This window comes from Vulpes vulpes, chromosome 16 (genome assembly GCF_048418805.1).
Source record: "Vulpes vulpes isolate BD-2025 chromosome 16, VulVul3, whole genome shotgun sequence".
NCBI lineage: Eukaryota > Metazoa > Chordata > Mammalia > Carnivora > Canidae > Vulpes > Vulpes vulpes.
In genome coordinates this window covers 52767553-52786392 of record NC_132795.1, presented here as the reverse complement: position 1 = coordinate 52786392, position 18840 = coordinate 52767553, and the positions used below count along the sequence as shown (strand labels likewise).

General features: G+C 53.0%; 1 protein-coding gene across 10 annotated transcripts in view; it reads right to left on the bottom strand.

Moving 5' to 3' along the window:
- Nucleotides 1-207: 207 nt before the first annotated feature.
- The window catches only part of TTLL1 (TTL family tubulin polyglutamylase complex subunit L1), a 36039-nt gene continuing 17406 nt past the window's right edge, over nt 208-18840 (bottom strand). For 5 of the 10 annotated variants that reach the window (XM_072742429.1, XM_072742430.1, XM_072742434.1 and 2 more), the window contains 7 exons: nt 18537-18671; nt 17826-17934; nt 14345-14488; nt 12177-12263; nt 9080-9243; nt 4187-4322; nt 208-3648 (listed from right to left, as the gene is read on the bottom strand). In XM_072742429.1, coding sequence (XP_072598530.1) covers nt 4193-4322; nt 9080-9243; nt 12177-12263; nt 14345-14488; nt 17826-17934; nt 18537-18671 — 769 coding nt within the window. In that variant the 3' untranslated portion in view covers nt 208-3648; nt 4187-4192. Of the gene's footprint in view, nt 3649-4042; nt 4323-9079; nt 9244-12176; nt 12264-14344; nt 14489-17825; nt 17935-18536; nt 18672-18840 lie in introns of those variants that run through there. The other 5 variants (XM_072742427.1, XM_072742428.1, XM_072742433.1 and 2 more) reach the window with 1 other exon arrangement.

The window sequence follows — 18840 nt, the reverse complement described above, 5'->3', positions numbered from 1 at the left end:
ACCCTTCTCCAAGGACACACTCCAGAAGACACCCTTGCTGAGAGTCTTCATCGTAAGGCTAGGCAGGCTGAGGGCTGAGGCAGCAAACCTGAGAGAGAACAGGGTGTGTCACCTGTCCCCAGGTGGGCCAGCTCCCTGGAGCTCTCTCCTCCCTTACCCCCTGTATTGGTTTTCTAGGGCTGCTGTAACAAATTACCACACATCTGGTGGCCTGAAACAGCAGAAATTTATTCTCTCCCAGTTTTGGAGGCCAGGGTCCGAGATCACAGTGTTTTCAGGGTAGGTTCCTCCTGAGGGAGGATTCTGGGGGAGAGTGTTCTTTCCTCTCTTCCAGCTTCTGGTGGCTGCCAGCTTGCTTGGTGCTCTGTAGCTAGTGGCTGCGTCACCCCTTGCCTCTGTCTTCATCTTCACATGGCCTGTGTGTCTGTGTGTCTCTCCTCTGATAAGGACGCCAGTCATTAGATTTAGGGTCCACCCTAACCCGAGATGGTTTCATCTTGAGATCCTTAATTACTTACACCTACAAAGACCTGTCTCCAAATAAGGTCCCCTTCTGAGCTTACGGGTTGACACGAATTTTGGAGGCACACTAACCAAACCATTGCACCCGCCAAGGAGTCTCACCACTGATGTTGCTCGAGGGTGAGGTCCTAAAGATGAAGTAGACCCAGGGACCAGGTCTGAAGCCCTAAGTAGCACTAGGGGCTACTCAGTGGGTGTCAGGTGCTCCAAGGAAGCTGCTGCTGCCACGCACAGGGCTACCATCTTGGTCAAGCCTCCAGTATCCCAGGATAGATGGCCACAAGGACCAAGGCCAGCAAGGTCCCACTGGCCCCTGCCACCAGAGTTCTGTGGGGATGCCTGGTGTCCCTGCCTAAGAAGCTGCTGCCAGGGGTGGTCAGTGAGGCCCGCTACACGGCCACCAGGGCTACATGGTCACCTGGGCCATCTGCCCAGCCACCTCTGAAGCCCCTTCCAAGCTACAGCTTCCTCACCCCAGAATCCTAGAAGGAGACTTTGCTCAGGTCTCTGAAGATCCACCTGAGGACTCAGAAAGAGAATGTGGGCTCTAAAAGGAGCTATTGGGCAGCATTTTTATATGAGAAAAATCAAGGGAGCTAAATTTGAAAAAGGAAGAAAAAAAAAGGATGAAAGGAAGTGGCAGGCAGGGGAAGCCTGTGGCTCCCTTCGGGGGACATCTCAGACCCCCAGGCCCTGTTTCTGCTCAAGGAGCACCAGCCATGAGGGAAGTGAGCATGAGACGAACAGCTTTGAAAGCTCCCAGGCACAAAAATATGGAAATGCTATTTTTAACTTAAAAGCCTATGAGATACAATATAGTTCAGTTGGGGTAAGTCAGAAGACATAATAATACATCATCTTCCCAAATGAGAAACAGGAAACAAAACTGGATGATGCTCCTGTGGCCTCATAATGGAATCTGAAATGCCCAGAGAGCACTCTGCTTAGGCACAGCACCTGTTAAATAACACAGTGGACACCCTGTGGGTGCCTGGTCACTGAGCGGTCCCAGTTGCTGAGCCCAACCAGGTGCTGGGCCCAAAGACAAGCTGGCCAGGGTCCCCACAGCAGACCCTCAGCTGCCTCCCTGGCCCAGGGGAGGCTGACAGGCTGAGGATGGGGAGACCAAGGGCCAGGTGGCCAGGTGGCTTGGAGGAAGCACCACAGCCAGCAGCAGAGCTGGAAACGGTCCTCAGAGGGAAGAGAGATGGCCAGGCAGGGAAAAGTCAGGTGAATCTAGGGCTGGTGGACAAAGTGTGTATGGAGAGCCTCCTGAATCTTCCCAAGGACAACAGGCTTTTTGTCCTTTGGGGAGTGAGGTGAAGAACCACCACACGTTGGGGAGAAATGGCCCCAAGTTAAAAAAATCCTGCTGGCCTGAGGTTGGAGCCTGACTGGGTGGGAGGGGGCTAGTCAGGAGTCCAGGGGGGAGGCCCAGGGGAAGGAGGAGGCTGAGTGAGGAGGCTGTCACCAGGCTTTGGGGCCGTGGAGTGGGGGAAGGGGGACACTTAGGAGACACCTTGGTTCCCAGCTTGAGCAGCCACCAAGGAATACAGGGGAACAGCCCACCTGGCAAGCAGGCAAATGACGAATTTGCTTTTGGAAAAAATTTGCTCTGGAGCCCTGGGCCCAGTGACGAACAGCGTTTATAAACCACGAATTTCCATGGCCTGCTTGGGCCATCGCACTCTTCACACTCATGTGTGTTCTGGAAGCGTTCAGAGGAAACATCTGCCCCAGAACATGACATCACTAATGTAACAGTCAATATTTGACAGAAATCTATTTAGCAGACGCTTGCTCTCACCTAGCAACCCGCTCATCGGCAAACGGAACACCTCACTCCTGACAATGGAGTTGCCCTTCGTGCTCTGACTGAGGTCAACAAGGAATTCCCAGCTGGGGACTCCACCCTTCTCCCAGAGACACTGAGACACTGAGAACCAAACTAAAGCAACAGGACTGAGACGCTGGGATGTAGGAAGCAGTGGGTGGAAAAGCTGTGTGCAGAAGCCAGGGGTGGAGGCCATTGGCCACCTGGGTTCTGCCCTCCTGGGTAAGACGACGCAGGCGAGCCCTGGCGCCAGCAGGGCAGGCCGGACCTGGTGCCGTGGCACTGGCTCTTTCTGAGGCAGATATAATGAATCCAAAGATCCACTGGACAGGCCTTGAGACACACAAATAAATGGCAAAGCCAGGCCTCCAGCCCAGGTCTGACTCAAACTCAGGGCCACACCCGCCATCAACACTGGACCTAAAATCAAGGGCTGCACAGATCAGGTCATTAGGACGGAATGATCTAGGGACACCTGGGGGGCTCAGCGGTTGAGCACCTGCCTTCGGCCCAGGGTGTGATCCTGGAGTCCCGGGATCGAGTCCCACATCGTGTTCCTTGCATGGAGCCTGCTTCTCCCTCTGCCTGTGTCTCTGCCTCTCTGTGTCTCTCATGAACAAATAACATCTTAAAAAAAAAAAAAAGACAGTGACTGAAGCATCAGTGAACAGTAGTGTCAAGTATGACCATCAGGAAAAAGCTATTGCTAAAAGTAGCCCGCCTCTCAGGGGTTGTGGTTGCTCAGTCACTCTCCCCAACTGACTCAGGGCTTCCCGATATTCCTGTAGGTCACTCAGTGTCCAGGGCGGCTGCACGTCAACACCCCCCCAACCCCAGGAGCTGGGCCCGGCTGCCGGCTGCCAACGACGCTTACCTCTGGTCTGCAGCAAACCCAGATGCTGACGTCAGATGAGCCACACGGCAGGAACTGTCTGGGCTCATCTGACAGACCCAGCTACAAAAGCGACGTCATGGAACAGAGGCTGGTCTCTTTTGGCAGCACCGACACAGAGGCCTCTGTAAAGACCAGTTCCCGACAAACATTTCCAGTTGCCGGTCTTCCTCAGAGTCGTTGTCCAGGGAAAGGGGACGGCGCCACAACGGCTGTCAGGTGAGATACCTCGTTTTCCCACAGCAGTATGACTCTGTAAGATCTTCAGGTTTCGTTTTTAAGTCGGCGCAATCATGTTTTAAAAGGTGAACACCTCGTAATAACCTACGTCACACGCTGAGGCTGTTATTCTCTGCGGAAAGAGCTAGTTTCGTACATTTGTGAACCAGTTCTTCCGGCCCTGATGAAACAGAAATGTGACGCTGTGATTTAGAATAAGAAATATAGATTGGGTCTTTGTCCCCGTTCCTGTCACGTAGTTCCTAAAACCCCTGTAAGTTCCAAGAGGGCCACCCTCTCAGGTCCCCTCTCTTCGGGAGCTTTGTACTATCGCTCAATAAACTTTGCTGCCCACTAAACAGAAAAACAATTTTGCTTTCCAAGAGCTACAGGGACAGCTTTTCATTATAATGTTTAGTTTTGTTCCCAGTTCCTGAAATAGCTCCAGGTAGTAAAGGAGAAGGGGGCGTCTTCCATGATTCCTAACAAGCTGCTTGCCACCAAGCCAGGTTGTGCTAAGGGCTGACCAGTGGCTGCAGCTCCCAGGTAGCAGCTTTCCCTCGTAAGACACTCCCTTAACCTTCCAAAGAAGTGCCTTTATTTATTTACAGGGCTTAGGAAAGGAAAAAAAAAAAAAGCTCTAGAAAAAGGAAATTCCAAAATAGGCCCCGGTGCAGTGAGTATCTGGCAGGGTCTGGGTCACAGTCTCTTGTGCTTACTGGTGGTCACTTCCAGGTTGTGAGGACAGTTCTCCCCGAGTCTCTTGATCGGCCCCCTTTGGGCCCCAGCGACTGGCCCTGACGACTTCTCAGCTCTCGGTCGGCCCCGTCACCTTGCGCCAGCTCCTCATCGTAGCTGGAAACAGAGGAACATCTTCAGAACTTGGCAGGGGCAGGGGCAGCCCGAGCTGCAGTGTGCAAATCGCACGTTGCCCAGGGAAGCAGCCCGGCCCCCACCCTGCATGCCCCCAGCCTGCCAGCCCACCAAACACTTCCTTAGCCCACAGAGCTGACGGGTACAGCCTTGTTAAAGTATTTTCATGAACTGTCCTCGGTTCCCACAGTTGGTTGACATTTTATAAAGGCTACCAGATGGAAGTGGGCAGTGACCCCAAAGGAAACATGAATGAGACACCAGGGTGGTACGGAAATAAACTGACGTCTGGAAATACTTTTACACACAGCATCTGCGGGCGGGTAGGACTGACCCCGTTTCAGATGGGGAACAGGGTGTGAATGACCCACCCGGGAGGAGAGGGCCAGGACAGGGAGAGCAGTTCATCCACAAGAAAGGCCAGATCCAGCCCCCACCAGCTGAGGACCACGCTGCCCCTCCCCACTAAGTTATGCCCCCGGCCTGTGGAGTGTTAAGGCACAACCTGCGTAGGAAACAGCCTGGGCTCTTGCCTCAGAAAGAATGGAGCGGGAGGCCGGGGTGCCCCTGCCCGATTATGGCACCTGGATAGTCCCCGGCCTCTCTCGCCACGGTGAGCCCCCTCTTATGGGGTCGATGAGGGTGCAGAAGTATCACTGCCCACCTGCAGGCCCTGGCAGGTGCAGGCTTTGGCGAATGGGGTCCCCTGTCCCCACGGTGACTTCACATCAACCTCCTGACTGATCCACACTTCCTATCTGAGACTTGGAGAGGTTTACTCGGTGTCCTGAGGTCACACGGCCCAGATGGGGCAGACATGGGGTCAAGTAAAACCCAAAACTTCAGATTCCTAATTTGGAACGTTTTACCCTGTGGATCAGGAGTGTGAAAAGCCTTTCTGTTCACTATGAAACGTCATTTCAAGGTGTCATTTGGTGGCCACGCCTTGAATGAGGATCATCGAAGAGCACATTCGTGTCAAATGCAAAAGGTACTAAGATGCTCAGTTATGTTGCATTGGCTGAGTTTTGCTGACTTCTAGAAAAGGGTCTATTTCCGTTAGACATTTATTCCCAGAATTAGAATCTGCAGGGTGAGTGTGGTGTGGGATAGAAGCTTTGGAAGGTGATGACAGATTTTCTGCACTGTACTTCTGGTGGCAAACAGGGGGCCAAAAGGGAAGGGCAAGGAGGCAGGAGGCCAGCTTGTTGACCATTATGCACACGGCAGGCACTACGGGGTTTCCCTCTGCCAGGTGGGGATCACGGCAACAACGGAGGGCCCTCCTCCCCCCACCTCCCCAAGGAGAGATGACACTGGAGGGTCTGCCTGTGGGGGCCCCTCCCCACGCCAAGGACTGCTAGAGCCCCTGGGCTCCCCATTCACATGTTAGCAACTCCCCCGTTAGCACTGTGCTGCTGGTTCTGCGTCTCCATAGCTGACCTGAGGACTGCAGTGACCCCATTAGTCTGGTTTACAGTTGCCCCCGGCACCGCACTCCTGGGTGGGTGTGCCGTAAGGATCTCCTGATTGATGGGGGGTAGGTGGGGGGAAGGATCACAAAGGGTTACCAGTCTCATTGTGGGTTTGGCAAGCGGCTGGCACCTGGGATGGGCTGTTCCCAGGGGCAGAGTGGCCCCCAACTGAGCTAATGTGGAGGAGAATCAGGCAGGATGGCCTTCTAGGCCCCTTCCCATCCTAGCAGGCTTTCCTCCTGGCTTTCTGACAAGCAGATTGCACTCATTGGCAGGGCTCAAATAGTAGCATTTTGTTTTTTGTTTTTTAAGATTTATTTACTTATTTATGCAGAGAGAGTATGAGGGAGGAGGGGCAAAGGGAGAGAGAGAATCTCAAGCAAACTCTGTGCTAAGTACAGAACCTGATGAGGCTCCATCTCACGATCATGACCCTGAGATCACGACCCGAGCCGAAACCAAGAATTGGACACTTAACTGCCTGAGCCACCTGGACGCCCCTGGACGAGCGTCTCAAAGGCTGTACGACCATACCCAGCACATACATACATACATTCATTCATTCATTCATTCATTTATTTATTTTTACCCAGCACCTTTAGACCAGGGCCCCCGGAGGCTGCAGGCGCAGAGGGCCGGGATTCATGGCTTGATGGCCAGGACAGCCATCAGGGCAACAGGAGCGCCTGTTTCTGGGGGCCAGCACCAGCGGTGTGACCTTGGGCCATTAAGTGGCAGCCTAGCCTCCTCCTCTTGCTGCTGGCACCCTCTGGAGACTGCTGTGAGCTCTCCATGGAAGGCGGAGCACCCAACATGGTGGAGTCAGGGCCCTCCCTCCCCACGCAGCAGGGCCACCGCTGCAAGAGGCCGTGGCTGTGAGCCAAAAGCGGGATTCCCGACGATGAGGTCATCTGAAGCCCTGGGAGGAGTCCTGAGTGGAAGCGCCTGGAAGTATCAGCTCTGACTGGAGCCTTCTTTACTCACAGGAGTGAGGACAGGGCAGCTGAGTGGGTGGGGAGGGACCTTTTTGTCTCGTCAATAGCAGTGAGGCTCTGACCTCTGCGTCTTATACTGGAAATTGGGTGTCTGTGGCCTCCCTTGAGGCCCCCACAGGCTCCTGACAGCCCCGCATGCCCACCACCCTGGCTGGTTGGAGGGATATCCACCAAGGACCTCAGACTCCTGGCAGGAGGCAAGATTCCTCCACACACCCCGTCCCCGTCGCAGAGGCTGTCAGGGCTCAGCCACCATCTCCTTCACGTCACCCCGCACCTCCCACGCTGCCCCCCAGAGGCTCTGGACATGCCCCAGTCTGACCACCCCACTTCCTCAGCGCACTCAGAACTCGTGTGTCACCAGCAAGCCCGAGTCCTTCCTCCACCTCATCCTAGAACGTCCCCTGCACCTTCCTGCGCTAAAACCTGGCTCTCCCCGAAGATGCTGCTTCCCTGCAGCCCCTCAAATGCAGGTGCTTTCTTTCCCACCCATCATGCCCCTGGGCCATCCCCCGTGCTCTGGAGGCTGAGCCCCCATGCCATCCCCCTCTTCAAAACCTCCTTCCACCACCCTTCCTATTCGTGCAGTTACCTGTAACCCCAATTCCTTACGATTCAGGCTCCTGGCTCACAGCTGTAGGCAACTGCGGTGACCAAACAGGAGACCCCAATTCCCTGACCCTGTGCCCCGCAATGTCCCGTCCTCTGCCCCCGTTCAGGTCCATTCTAACATACCCCTCCACCAACCTTGTCATGTCCAGTAACCGCAACCCCTGCAAAACCCAGATGGTAGACACTCCTTCTGACCCCTGCCTCTTCTTTCCCAGCTGACTTCCCTGGTGCCCCGGCCCCAACAACCCACAACCACTGGGTCTCCCAGCACCTCACCCTCTCACCCTCCTCCTTACCTGACAGGTCCCCAGCGCTGATCACTTCCAACCGTCTGCTGACCCCGCACTCAGCCCAGGCAGCTCACCGTGGCTGGAGACAACAACTAACCATGCCGAGCACACCTGAAGCTCACCACCGCTGCCCCCGGAGGCCCCACTTCCCTGACTTAGCCTTCCACCTTCCCCCGTGCTGCACACAGACGTCAACGTCATGCAGGGGCAGAGGCGGCGAGGAGGCCAGCGTGGGCTCTGGAGGCTGAGCCCCCACGCCAGCAGCCTACCTGTGTGGGCCTGGGATCCATGTGCAGTGTTCACTACAAATCTCTTCCTTTGTTTCCTTGAAACGTTAAACGCGCATTTCTACTCTTATAGAAGTACTAACGTGATCCTCACACATGTGCCCCTCCCAGTTCAGGGCACTATTTGCCTCTCTTAGCCAGCTCCCCCTCCATACCTCGCGGCCCACAGGAGTTGCTTCCACGTGGACAAGCTAATGTGCATCCCTCCGCACTCATGAAAGCAGTCCCACATGTAGATGTCTGTCCACGCTGAGGGAGGGCAGAGGCCTCTGCTTGCTTTCTGTGGGCTTTTCTGCAACGTGCTTTCCTCCTCAGCCTCCCAGGCCCCATGCAGAGCTCCTGGGCCATGTTTTCAATGGCCACCCGCTATTCCAGGGTATGAATGTACAGTACTTTGCTCAACCACTGCCCCTTTGACAGGCTCTCACGCTGCTTCCACTTTTTGTCAGGGCCAGCAGGCCACTTTACCTCTAAACCTTTGTTCTCATGTGTGTAAGATGAGTCTCAATGACAATACTGACCTCAGAAGGTCGCTGGGGAAATGGAGCATGATAACACACAGGAGGCACTCAGCACGGTTTCTGGCACCATGGTCAGCCCTCGGCTGTCAGGTCTTATCATTAGCATTTCCCGTCTCCCTGACTCTACAAGATAGCTCACATTAGCCCCCACTCAGGATAGACAAGCAGGCTCTAAGAGTTACAGAGACTTTGTCAACATCCCACAGCTCCAAGCAGCGGGGCCAGGGTGCGAGCTGGGCCTCTCTGCTCCACGGCGGCCAGGGAGAAGGTAAGGCCCAGAGCTCTCCTGCTTCTACCTGCTGCACCTGCCCCAGCGGCTCACATGGTGCCCAGCAGGTGGCAAACGTTTCATCAATATTGATTAAGCACGAGATCCAAAGACCTAGTTTAATACCCGTTTTTCCACTACAACAGGATCTCTCCCATAACGTCATTAATAAGTGAAACACTCGGCCCAAACAAGACAAGTCCACACACAGGCAGAAACCCCTAGCTGGACCCTGGCGCCCCTCAGTCTGAAACACACAAGGATGGCTGCCCAGTCTGCACACAGACTTACAGAATTTCGTAATTGCCGAGAACTTCCTTCGGGGGTGACTTGTTCCATTTACAGTCCGGAATCTCGCCATTAGGGACGGCAATATTGAGGGTGTCGTTGATCAGGTTATACTTAAGGATTCGGTCGTTGGCAGTGCTGGAGGTAAGAGATGGGGACGCGTTCACCTACGAGAGGAAAAGGAACCACGTTCTTCACTTGGATCACAGACTCCCGTGGCACGAACACACACGCTGCAGAGGGAAATGCCTGCTACTACACGTTTTAGGTCCAGCTGTCATTTCATACTGTTTGTATATAATATCCTCAGGTGCTTTGCATAGGAAGCGTTTTAGGATCTGCTTCCATTAGCTATTGGATGAAATATAAATAATACTGAAAACAGTTGGGATTATGACCTACAAATCACTCATCACATAAATAAAAATGTTAAGTGAACACAGATCATAAGCATAACCATAGTGTCTACCTGTGTGATGAGCTCTGAACCAAGTATTGTGAGCTGCCCCGCTTGGGATGCCGAGGTGGCTCAGCGGTTGAGCATCTGCCTTCTGCTCAGGGCATGATCCCAGAGTCCCGGGGTCAAGGGACTCCCTGCAGGGAGGCTGCTTCTCCCTCTGCCTGTGTCTCTGCCTCTGTGTGTCTCTCATGAATACATACATAAAAATTTTTTTTTAAGTTTTTACTTATTTATTCATGAGACACAGAGAAAGAGAGAGAGACAGGCAGAGACATACGCAGAGGGAGAAGCAGGCTCCATGCAGGGAGCCCGATGTGGGACTTGATCCCAGGACTCCAGGATCACACCGTGAGCCAAAGGCAGATGCTTAACCACTGAGCAACCCAGGCATCCACATACATAAAATCTTTAAAAAAAGAAGGAAGGAGGAAATAAGAAAGGGAAGGAAAGGGGAAAGGGGAAAGGGGAAAGGAGAAACAGGAAAGGGGAAAGGGAAAAGGGGAAAGGGGAAAGGGGAAAGGAAAGGAAAGGAAAGGAGGAAAGGAAAGCTGCCCTGCAGAGCTTTGCTAGGACCAGTGAACCAAACAGCATTGTTGAGTTGAAGTAAAAAGTAATTCCCCCCACCACTTTAAGTCATCTCTATACCCAACATGGGGCTCAAACTCATGACCTAAAGATCAAGAGTTGGATGTTTTACAGACTGAGCCAGCAGGGCATCCCCAGTGGGCCCTTTCTGGTGGAGAGAGTAATACTTCACCAACAAAGCAATATTCTGACAAATGAGGAACCCATCTGGTAGACAGAAAGTTAGTCCCATGAAGCTAAGCAATGTCAAAGATGGGCAGGTTAAAATGCAACTATTCACCGTCTTTGAAGTCCCACTGGCCCTCAGTCATCGCCTGTTTACTCCTACTTTGTTTATTTTTTTAAAGATTTTATTTATTTGAGACAGAGAGAGAGCAAGCGAGAGAGGCCAAGCATGGGGAGTGGTAGAGGGAGAGGGAGAAACGGGTTCCCTGCTGAGCAAGGAGCCTGATGCGGGGCTTGATCCCAGGACCCCAGGATCATGACCCGAGCCAAAGACAGACGTTTAACCGACTGAGCCACCCAGGTGCCCCATGTTTACTCCTACTTTAGACACAGTTGTGACCTTGGTTAGCCGTTTCCTTGGGCCATGTGAGACTGGAGGCAGCAAGTGGGCAAGGTGTTCAGGTTTCTCCCAAACCCCGTGCTGCTAGCGAGGTATCTAACGTATGCAGTGAAAGAGGCCGTGTGATCCTTGGGGGCCCTTGGAATGATACCCGTGTTTCATGATGCCGTAATTATTTTAAATACGCTAAAACTACAATCTGAAAAAAATAAAAAAATAAAAAAATAAAACTACAATTTATTATTATGCTAAAAGTAATATTTGCAATTAAGATCCTAGCTCATCAAGGAAAACTTGACTTCCATTCAAGTTACTTTTTTTTTTCTTTAAAGATTTTAATAATTAAGAGAGAGAGAGAGAGAGAGGGAGAAGCAGACACTCCACTTAGCAGGGAGCCCGATGCAGGGCTCGATCCCAGGACCCTGGGATCATGGCCTGAGCCAAAGGCAAACACTTAACTGACTGATCCACCCAGGCGCCCCTGAGTTACTCTGTTTAAAATGGAAAAAAACATTCTGTAGCACCAAGGACAGTGCACAGGACTTCTAAAATGGAAAAACAACATAAATATTTTATACATGCATCTGTAGATCTCTGTATACATCTATGTATATCTCTGTGTGTGCGCGCGCACACACACACACACACACACACACATGCATGTGTGCACAACCTTTTGGCAGTATAATAAGTAACCTGGAAAACACTGTTCTGGAACAGTTTGCTCTCTGATAACTTGGCTCTCCCAGCAGCTTCCTGTTAAGGGCTTCCACTGAATTTCCCTCTCACTACAATTTCCCTTTGGGACTCAGCTTTCCTGGCTCAAAACAGGACTGAGCTAAAGAGCTTGAGCCGTTTGCCTCCGCTGATGCTCAGAGGCACACACAGGGAGACGGACCAACGGGCCAACAGAACGTGTCCAACCCCACGTCCCCTGAGGCCCAAGCTCCTCTCTCTGGCTGCAAAGCAAAGCAGGGCAACCCAACAAGGCAGGCTCAATATCCGGGCCTCAGGCAAGTAGGCCAGTGCCCACTGCTGCTAAGGCCTGGTGTAAGTGTCACCCAGGCCTGTGACCAGAAGAAGGCTGTGCACACTAGGACCGCCCCCACTACATCCCATCTAAGCCTTGAAACAGGCAGATGAATCCACTCCCACACTATGCCTTGGTCAGAAGAAGAGAATACTGCTTATCCCTGGATAGCGTGCTATCGCTGCCCACAGGCTACGGGGTCTGGATGCTCCTTTCCTAAACGGAAGCCATGTCCCCATGAGGACAGGGCAGGGCCTCCAGGACACAGATGGCGTCCAGAAGAGGGAAGTGGCTGGGCTGGGCTCAGAGGGGAGACATTGGGGGCTGGTCACCAATGGTCCAGCCATTGGTGACCACTGGTCACCCCCAGCAAGCCTGTCGCTCCTGACCAACTGTCCCCATACTCCCCGTCTGCCCCGGCCTTGCCACCCAACCCCACGGGCTGCTGCAGCGCAGTTACCTCGATCAGCCAGGGCTTCAGCTTGTCGTCGATGATGATATCGTACCCATAGCACTCGAAGCAGTGTTTGTCGTTGTTCATCACCGGCTGCAAGAGAGTAACCACCGGGGGCTTGTATGGCCGGCCTCGGGGAGGGCCCAGCTGACACCACCGCCCACTGTGGAGGCCTGCCTGGACGTGGTGGGCCTCCCTGCCTGGGCTCAGACACAGAAACGTCCCTTAGCCTCCGAGGAGACCCCATGAGGCAATCAATCCCCAGTGTCTCCGGGCCTTCCTCATCAGAGACCTGATCACAGCAACAGCGTCTCTGTCCGCATGGGGCTGTCCTTGGAGTGGACAAAAGTCCCATTTCACACCCGGCACAGAGTTAAGGCCTGTGCAGCTGTGTCACAGACACTGTCCGCCAGGCTGCTGGGCCCTTCTCGGGGATGCGGGCTGCTAGGTCATGAACCTCTGTTCTGTGACAAGAGTTGATCCACTTATTAACGTTCCTGGATTTTCTTTTTAATTTTCAATTCCACTTCATAAACTATTCTCTAGGGGCATTAAAAAACCCTGCTAGCCAGGGTTTCACTTACAATGCAGATTCCCAGGCCCTGCCCAGGCTGCCTCATTCAAAACCTATGAGAAGGCCCCAGCAAGCAGCCCTGTCCCACGTGCCCTGGGGACCCATGTGCTCCCCACAGCGAGCGAAGCACACACACGAGAGTGAGGCCTTCTTATACACTAGTGGGTGTGCACACGCTACTTCAAACATGGATTTAGAACCAAAACTCCAGGGCAGCCCGGGTGGCTCAGCGGTTTAGCCCTGCCTTCAGCCCAGGGCCTGATCCTGGAGACCCAGGATCGAGTTCCATGTCAGGCTCCCTGCATGGAGCCTGCTTCTCCCTCTGCCTGTGTCTCTGCCCCTTTCTCTATCTCTGTGTCTCTCATGAATAAATAAATAAATCTTTAAAAAAAAAATAGGGGATCCCTGGGTGGCGCAGCGGTTTGGCGCCTGCCTTTGGCCCAGGGCGCGATCCTGGAGACCCGGGATCGAATCCCACATCAGGCTCCCGGTGCATGGAGCCTGCTTCTCCCTCTGCCTGTGTCTCTGCCTCTCTCTATCTCTCTGTATGACTATCATAAATAAATTTAAAAAAAAAAATTAAAAAAAAAAAAAATAGAACCCAAACTCCAAACTCCTGTGGGGAGATGGGCCAGTCCAACCTCACGCACTGGAGGGAAACCAGGCTGGGGGTGAGGGTGGGGGGAGGGACTTTTTTCCCAGGGGAGTCAATAGAACGGCACCTCCCCAGAAAGCCTGGGGCCCAAGCCCCGGCCACTGCCCATACCACCATTCCAGCAGCCTCTGCAGGACAGGAAGCTGCTAACTCTCCAACTGCCCCCCCCCCCCGCCCGCCGTCTCCCGATTTCAGAGACGGCCGCCAAGGCGCAGAGAGGCTGGGCATACACTCTCCACGGGGGGTGCGGCCTACTCCAAGTGCCAGGCCGAGTGCCCAGCCGAGTGCCCTCAGGTCCCATGGCCAGTGGGCCAGTCTGCTGGGAGCCCCCTGGCAGGCCCGGGCCCCTGTGCTGGTCCCTGTACTTCCTCACTCCAGGGCTGAGCCTCCATGCTGCTCATGAGTCACGGGGTAATGCGCATCTAGGAGCCTACGTGGGAAGCTCTGAACATAGCAGCCTATATGCTGGTGGCCGGTGTTTATTCCTTTCCCTCAAAAATAGATGCACACCTGCTTTGGAACAGTAAAACGAAACAAACAAAAACCACAAACCAGCCAACAAACAGCAGACTTGAGGCAACAAGCAGAGAGGTGGCTTTCTGCAGCCTGTGTGTCCGTGACATCACAGAGGGGGAGGCCACCGCGAGGCCATCTCTGACCATCAGCTTACAGCAAAGTATGCCCCCTCGATCCAATGGCACAAAAGAGCTGCTGGTGACATCAGCAGGACCTGTCTGGGCACCTGGCGTGCCCTGGGCAGCATGTAGCCAGAAGTTGGCCCCTCTGCCTCACCACAACTGCCTCGGCCTCTGGCAAACATGTGGATATGAGGAAGGTGAGCCCATGAAGACGAGCATTTCTGGCAAAAGAACAAGTGTCCCCCACTGCTCACTCAGTGTCTCTCTGCTCCCAGGCCCCAGCCCCACCCCTCACCCCGGCACTCACCGCCACAGCCTTCAGCGACTGCACGATGATCCAGTGGATCTCGTCAAACAGCTTGCTGGTCACCTCCTTGCCTCTGGTGCTCTCCAGGTAGAGCCGCAGGTTGCTCACAGTCCACTTGCCTCCGTGGATGTGGTTGTAGTCTTCCTGGTGACGGCAGAGGGCACAGGCTCCCAGGCAATGCACCCTGAGGAATCTAGCACTTGCTCTCTCACCCTAGAACATGTGTGGGGTGCCCCTGCCCTGTGGGGATCTGGATCCCCCATAAGGCACGTTCGAAAATACTCACCTCTATAGTACACTCACAATTAGTAATTCATGCCCTGCAGTGGCCCCAAGACCCAACCACTTTAAGCCCAAGACACTCTTCTGGCAGAGACCCTCTCTGGGGGCTACCCTTGGCTAACAGGAGCAGCCCAGTCCAACGTTATCCCTACCCTGGCAGCCGGCCACCTGCAATAGGCTAATACTGGGGTAGCTCGGTCCCTGGTGGCTCCATCCCAGGTGGTTCTACGGACCACCCAGCTCCAGGTACACTGCCACCACTGCATCCCAGTTTGACTCTCCCTCTGCCTTGTCTGGATGCCCCGCCCATCCCCACGCTCCCCAGCAGACCCCCTGCACACTCATCTCTGCCTCCGAGTCTGCTTCCAGAGGGGCCACACGCTGGCACCAGGCATCGTGGTCCAAGAGCACCACACATGTAACTCCTCACTACGTCTCGTCTGCGGTAAGAGCCTCAGGCTCAGAGGGGTTACAGGACGTGCCTGAGCTTCCACCCAGGCTGCAAGGAGCTGGCACCCAAGCCCAGCTTTCTCACCCTCATCCATAGCTCTTTCTATACCTCTGACCCTGAACATTGACTCTCTACCCAATGCTCTCTTTTGAAGCCAAGAAGCTAGAAAATCCTCAAGTACATCAGGACGTTATGAGGCCAGGTTTCGTTTTCTTAAGTATAAAGCTGAGAAGTGAGAATGAAAATCAAACCAGCCTAAGAAAGGACAAATACTGCTGACTCAAACCAGACTTTTTTTTTCATATTAATAGAATTAACCACAGTTTAATTAACCACAGTTTGAAAAAGATACCTTTTGAGGTTAGAGACAAATTTACACGTCAATTTCACTAAAATACCTTACAAGATGAAGGACCCAAGCATGCTTACCTCAGACAGACTCTCAATAACTCAGCCTTTGTATCCCTAAAAACAGGGACTCTGAGAAGTTACAGGGAAACCAGGCTGCTGCCCACTGATACCTTTCTTTTCCCTGTTACAGAGTCTCTTCACTCTCAAGAAAAGTTCACTTAAAAAAAAGTTATAAAGGTATAAAGTATCCATGGTAAAACGCTGCCTTACACATGCATCGGTATAAAGAGCAGGAAGTATCACCTATTTTTTGGACTGTAGGAACATTATTTAATCAGATTTATTTCAGAACACTTTACCAAGGCAATTTGCAAACACTGCCCATGTAGGATGCACTCCTCCTCTTTCCATCCCTTTATCAATCTGCCTCCCGGTGGGCCCCCATCCCACATGCCTGCACTCCCACTGCAGCCCCTGGAGGCCTCCCTTATCATCAGTCCTTCACTACTGGTCCCTGAGCTCCCTGAGGGCGGGGATGCCCCTTCACCATCTCTGTCCCAGGCGCCACGCTGTGCCCTGGGCCCAGGGACTCTCGGTAGATGCACCCGACGACAGATTGCTTTAACATTTCAGGGTCCAGTATAACATCTGTCCCTCATGCAATTCTAAACGAGAGCCATGCCAGGCTTCTATTTGAGACTGAAATGTAGGTTTCTCAGAGTAAGCACTTTCTCATGTTAACAAGCGAAGCATTTACAAATAGAACCCAGAGAGAAAGCACAGAGGCTTCTGGTGCATTGCAGAGATGCCACGCCAAAAGTCCTGCCTTCTGCTTTCTCCTTCTATGGATTAAAAAAAAAAAAAAAACGGTTTCTGTTTCTTATAGATGAATAGTGACTCAGCTGACTGGTGTCCTGAAAAGGCCCATCGAGTAGAGCCCTCCCGATTGCAGTGTGGCTCCCAGCCCCCAGCGGCCTGGCAGGCCGACATGCTCCGCACTGTCCTAAGGACACCAAGTGGTCTCAGGTCAGCATGGCCATTACCCAGCCCATGGCCAGACCTCACTAATTGTGCTACTTGGCGACGAAGTGCCTGATGTCATGGCTCAGCTTTCCCCGAGTAACATAAGTTTTGTGCTGCATCCCATGAGGGCTCATTCTCCTGATTATTATGAATAAGGTTCTGGCCAAGCCATCCTCGCTCCTCTAACCTTGAACATGTAACAGCGAGGCTCACCAGTTTGCTGAGCGAAACCTGCTGGGTGGTGAACCAGGGTCGGCCTCACACAGAAGACTGTCAAGGCCCTCAGTAAGTGGAAGCCCTTGTCATTTCATGACCAGCCAGGTAATACCAGGGTTCCTGTTTGCAGAAGAGGTGGCTCAGGGAGGTCAGGGTGACCAGCCCGAGTCACACAAGGGTAAGTGATGGACGGAGGTTGGAGCTCAGGCTGGTCTGACCAAACCCTTCAGTAGGCTGCTCAGAAAAAGCTTGTTTTCTATCAACACTGACCCTCTTTCCACTCAAATTACATTAAAAAAAATACCCAAAGCTTCCAATCAAGCAAGATCCAAACGAAAGAATCTCTCATAAAGAAATGAGACCTTCTGAACGTTCTTGTAAAGACGACAGTAAAGCCCCAAAGCCCACACAGAACCTTCGATGTTCTGTGTCTTGGCCCTCGGTGGCCTCCCCAGCTACTTCTCACCCCACCACCTTCACTCTGGCAGCTCCGGCCACCCTGCCCTTCTCACAGCTCCTGTAGTGCTCTTTCCTGCCATGGAACCCTGGCACACGCTGCACTCTCTGCTAGAACGCTCCTTCCCCACCTGGGTAATCCCTGCTCACATCTGACATCTCAGCTCAAGCACAACTTCTGCACAGAAGGCTTCTCCAGCCACCTGGACTAGGGACTCCTTCATCCCATGCTCTTCTAGATCTGCACTCCTTAGCTTCAGAGCATGCACCTCGGTTTGAGATGACACATTCCTCAGCATGGGACCAACCCAGACAAGACAGGTGCTCGGTGATGAGTCTTTGAGGCAAGGAGTGGCCAAGGATGTGTCCTCTCATGGGTTCTCCCACCACTCCCACGAGGGGGTGACTTTATCACCTTTTACAAATGAGAAATCGAGGCTCGGAGAGTCATATTAAAACTCGCTCAAGGTCACGGAACTAGAAAGGCAGGGCTTGAACCCGGGGCTTTCTTTCTGCATGAGCCACCCCACCTGAGGCTGGCTCAGCTGATGCGCTGGGACAGCCACACTGGATACTTAGGCCTCCCCACTCCTCCTGAGTGCCAGGGCATCTCGAATTCTCCTTTCGCGCCCCTCCCTGCCGCAAATAGAAACCCACAAAATCACTCCATTTCCTTCAGCCCAAGTGAATGGATGCGCTCACCCCATGTTTCTGAATGGCGACGTTGGTAAGGTGAACAAACATGTTGTCCAGCTCACTGGTGCTTGGGGTGTACTTCACTGTGCAGAAACGGCAAAATCCAAGTTTATACCTATGTGGGTAGTTAGATTACTTCAACACTCTGAGGAGAAGCACAAATAAAATATAACACTCTGGGGGGGGGGGGCACCTGGGAGGCTCAGTCAGTTAAGCGTCTGCCTTCGGCTCAGGTCATGGTCTCAGGGTCCTGGGATCCAGCCCCATGTCAGGCTCCCTGCTCAGTGGGGTTCTGCTTCTCCCTCTTCCTCCAACCCTCACCCTGCTTGTACACTCTCTAATAAACAGAATCTTAAAAAACATATATGTATATATGTAACACTTTGTTCCCTTAAAACCCATTTTTCGTTTTAAGCCTTTAAAAGAGCTGCTTTTTCACTTATGTTTCTTTTTTTTAGAACAGGCATACTGACACATAATCCACATGCCACAGAACCTCCACATAAAGTGTACAGCTCAGGGGCTCTTGGCTTACTCAGAGGTGCGCGACCACCGCTGCACTCCATCTCCTGGGTTCGTCGCCACAGAGAAACCCTGTGACCTTTAGCAGTCACTCCCTGAGCCAGGGCTGGGCAAACGCTAATCTACTTTCCATCTCTGAAGAGCTGTCTATTCTGGGTGTGTCAAAGCATGAGACAAGACTCCAGTGGTTCTTACATGTAACAGCGCAGCGGGCGGTAGGTCGACACCAGAACATACAAGCGCAGGTCAAACTTCCTCCCACCGATTAGCAACGGGTTGTTAATGTAGAGAGAGATCACGTAGGCTTCCTTAGTAGACTGAGTCACAAACCTAAACGCATCAGAGAAAGTCAAAATTAGATGGCAAAGACCCAAGGTTGGTAATCAGCTCTCTGCCTCTCATTGAGAGGCTGATGCGTGGGGGATAAAATGGAGCTTAGGTGGCATCCACTCTGTGCCCCTGCCCCAGAGGACAGTGCCAGCAGTGCCTGGGAACCCAC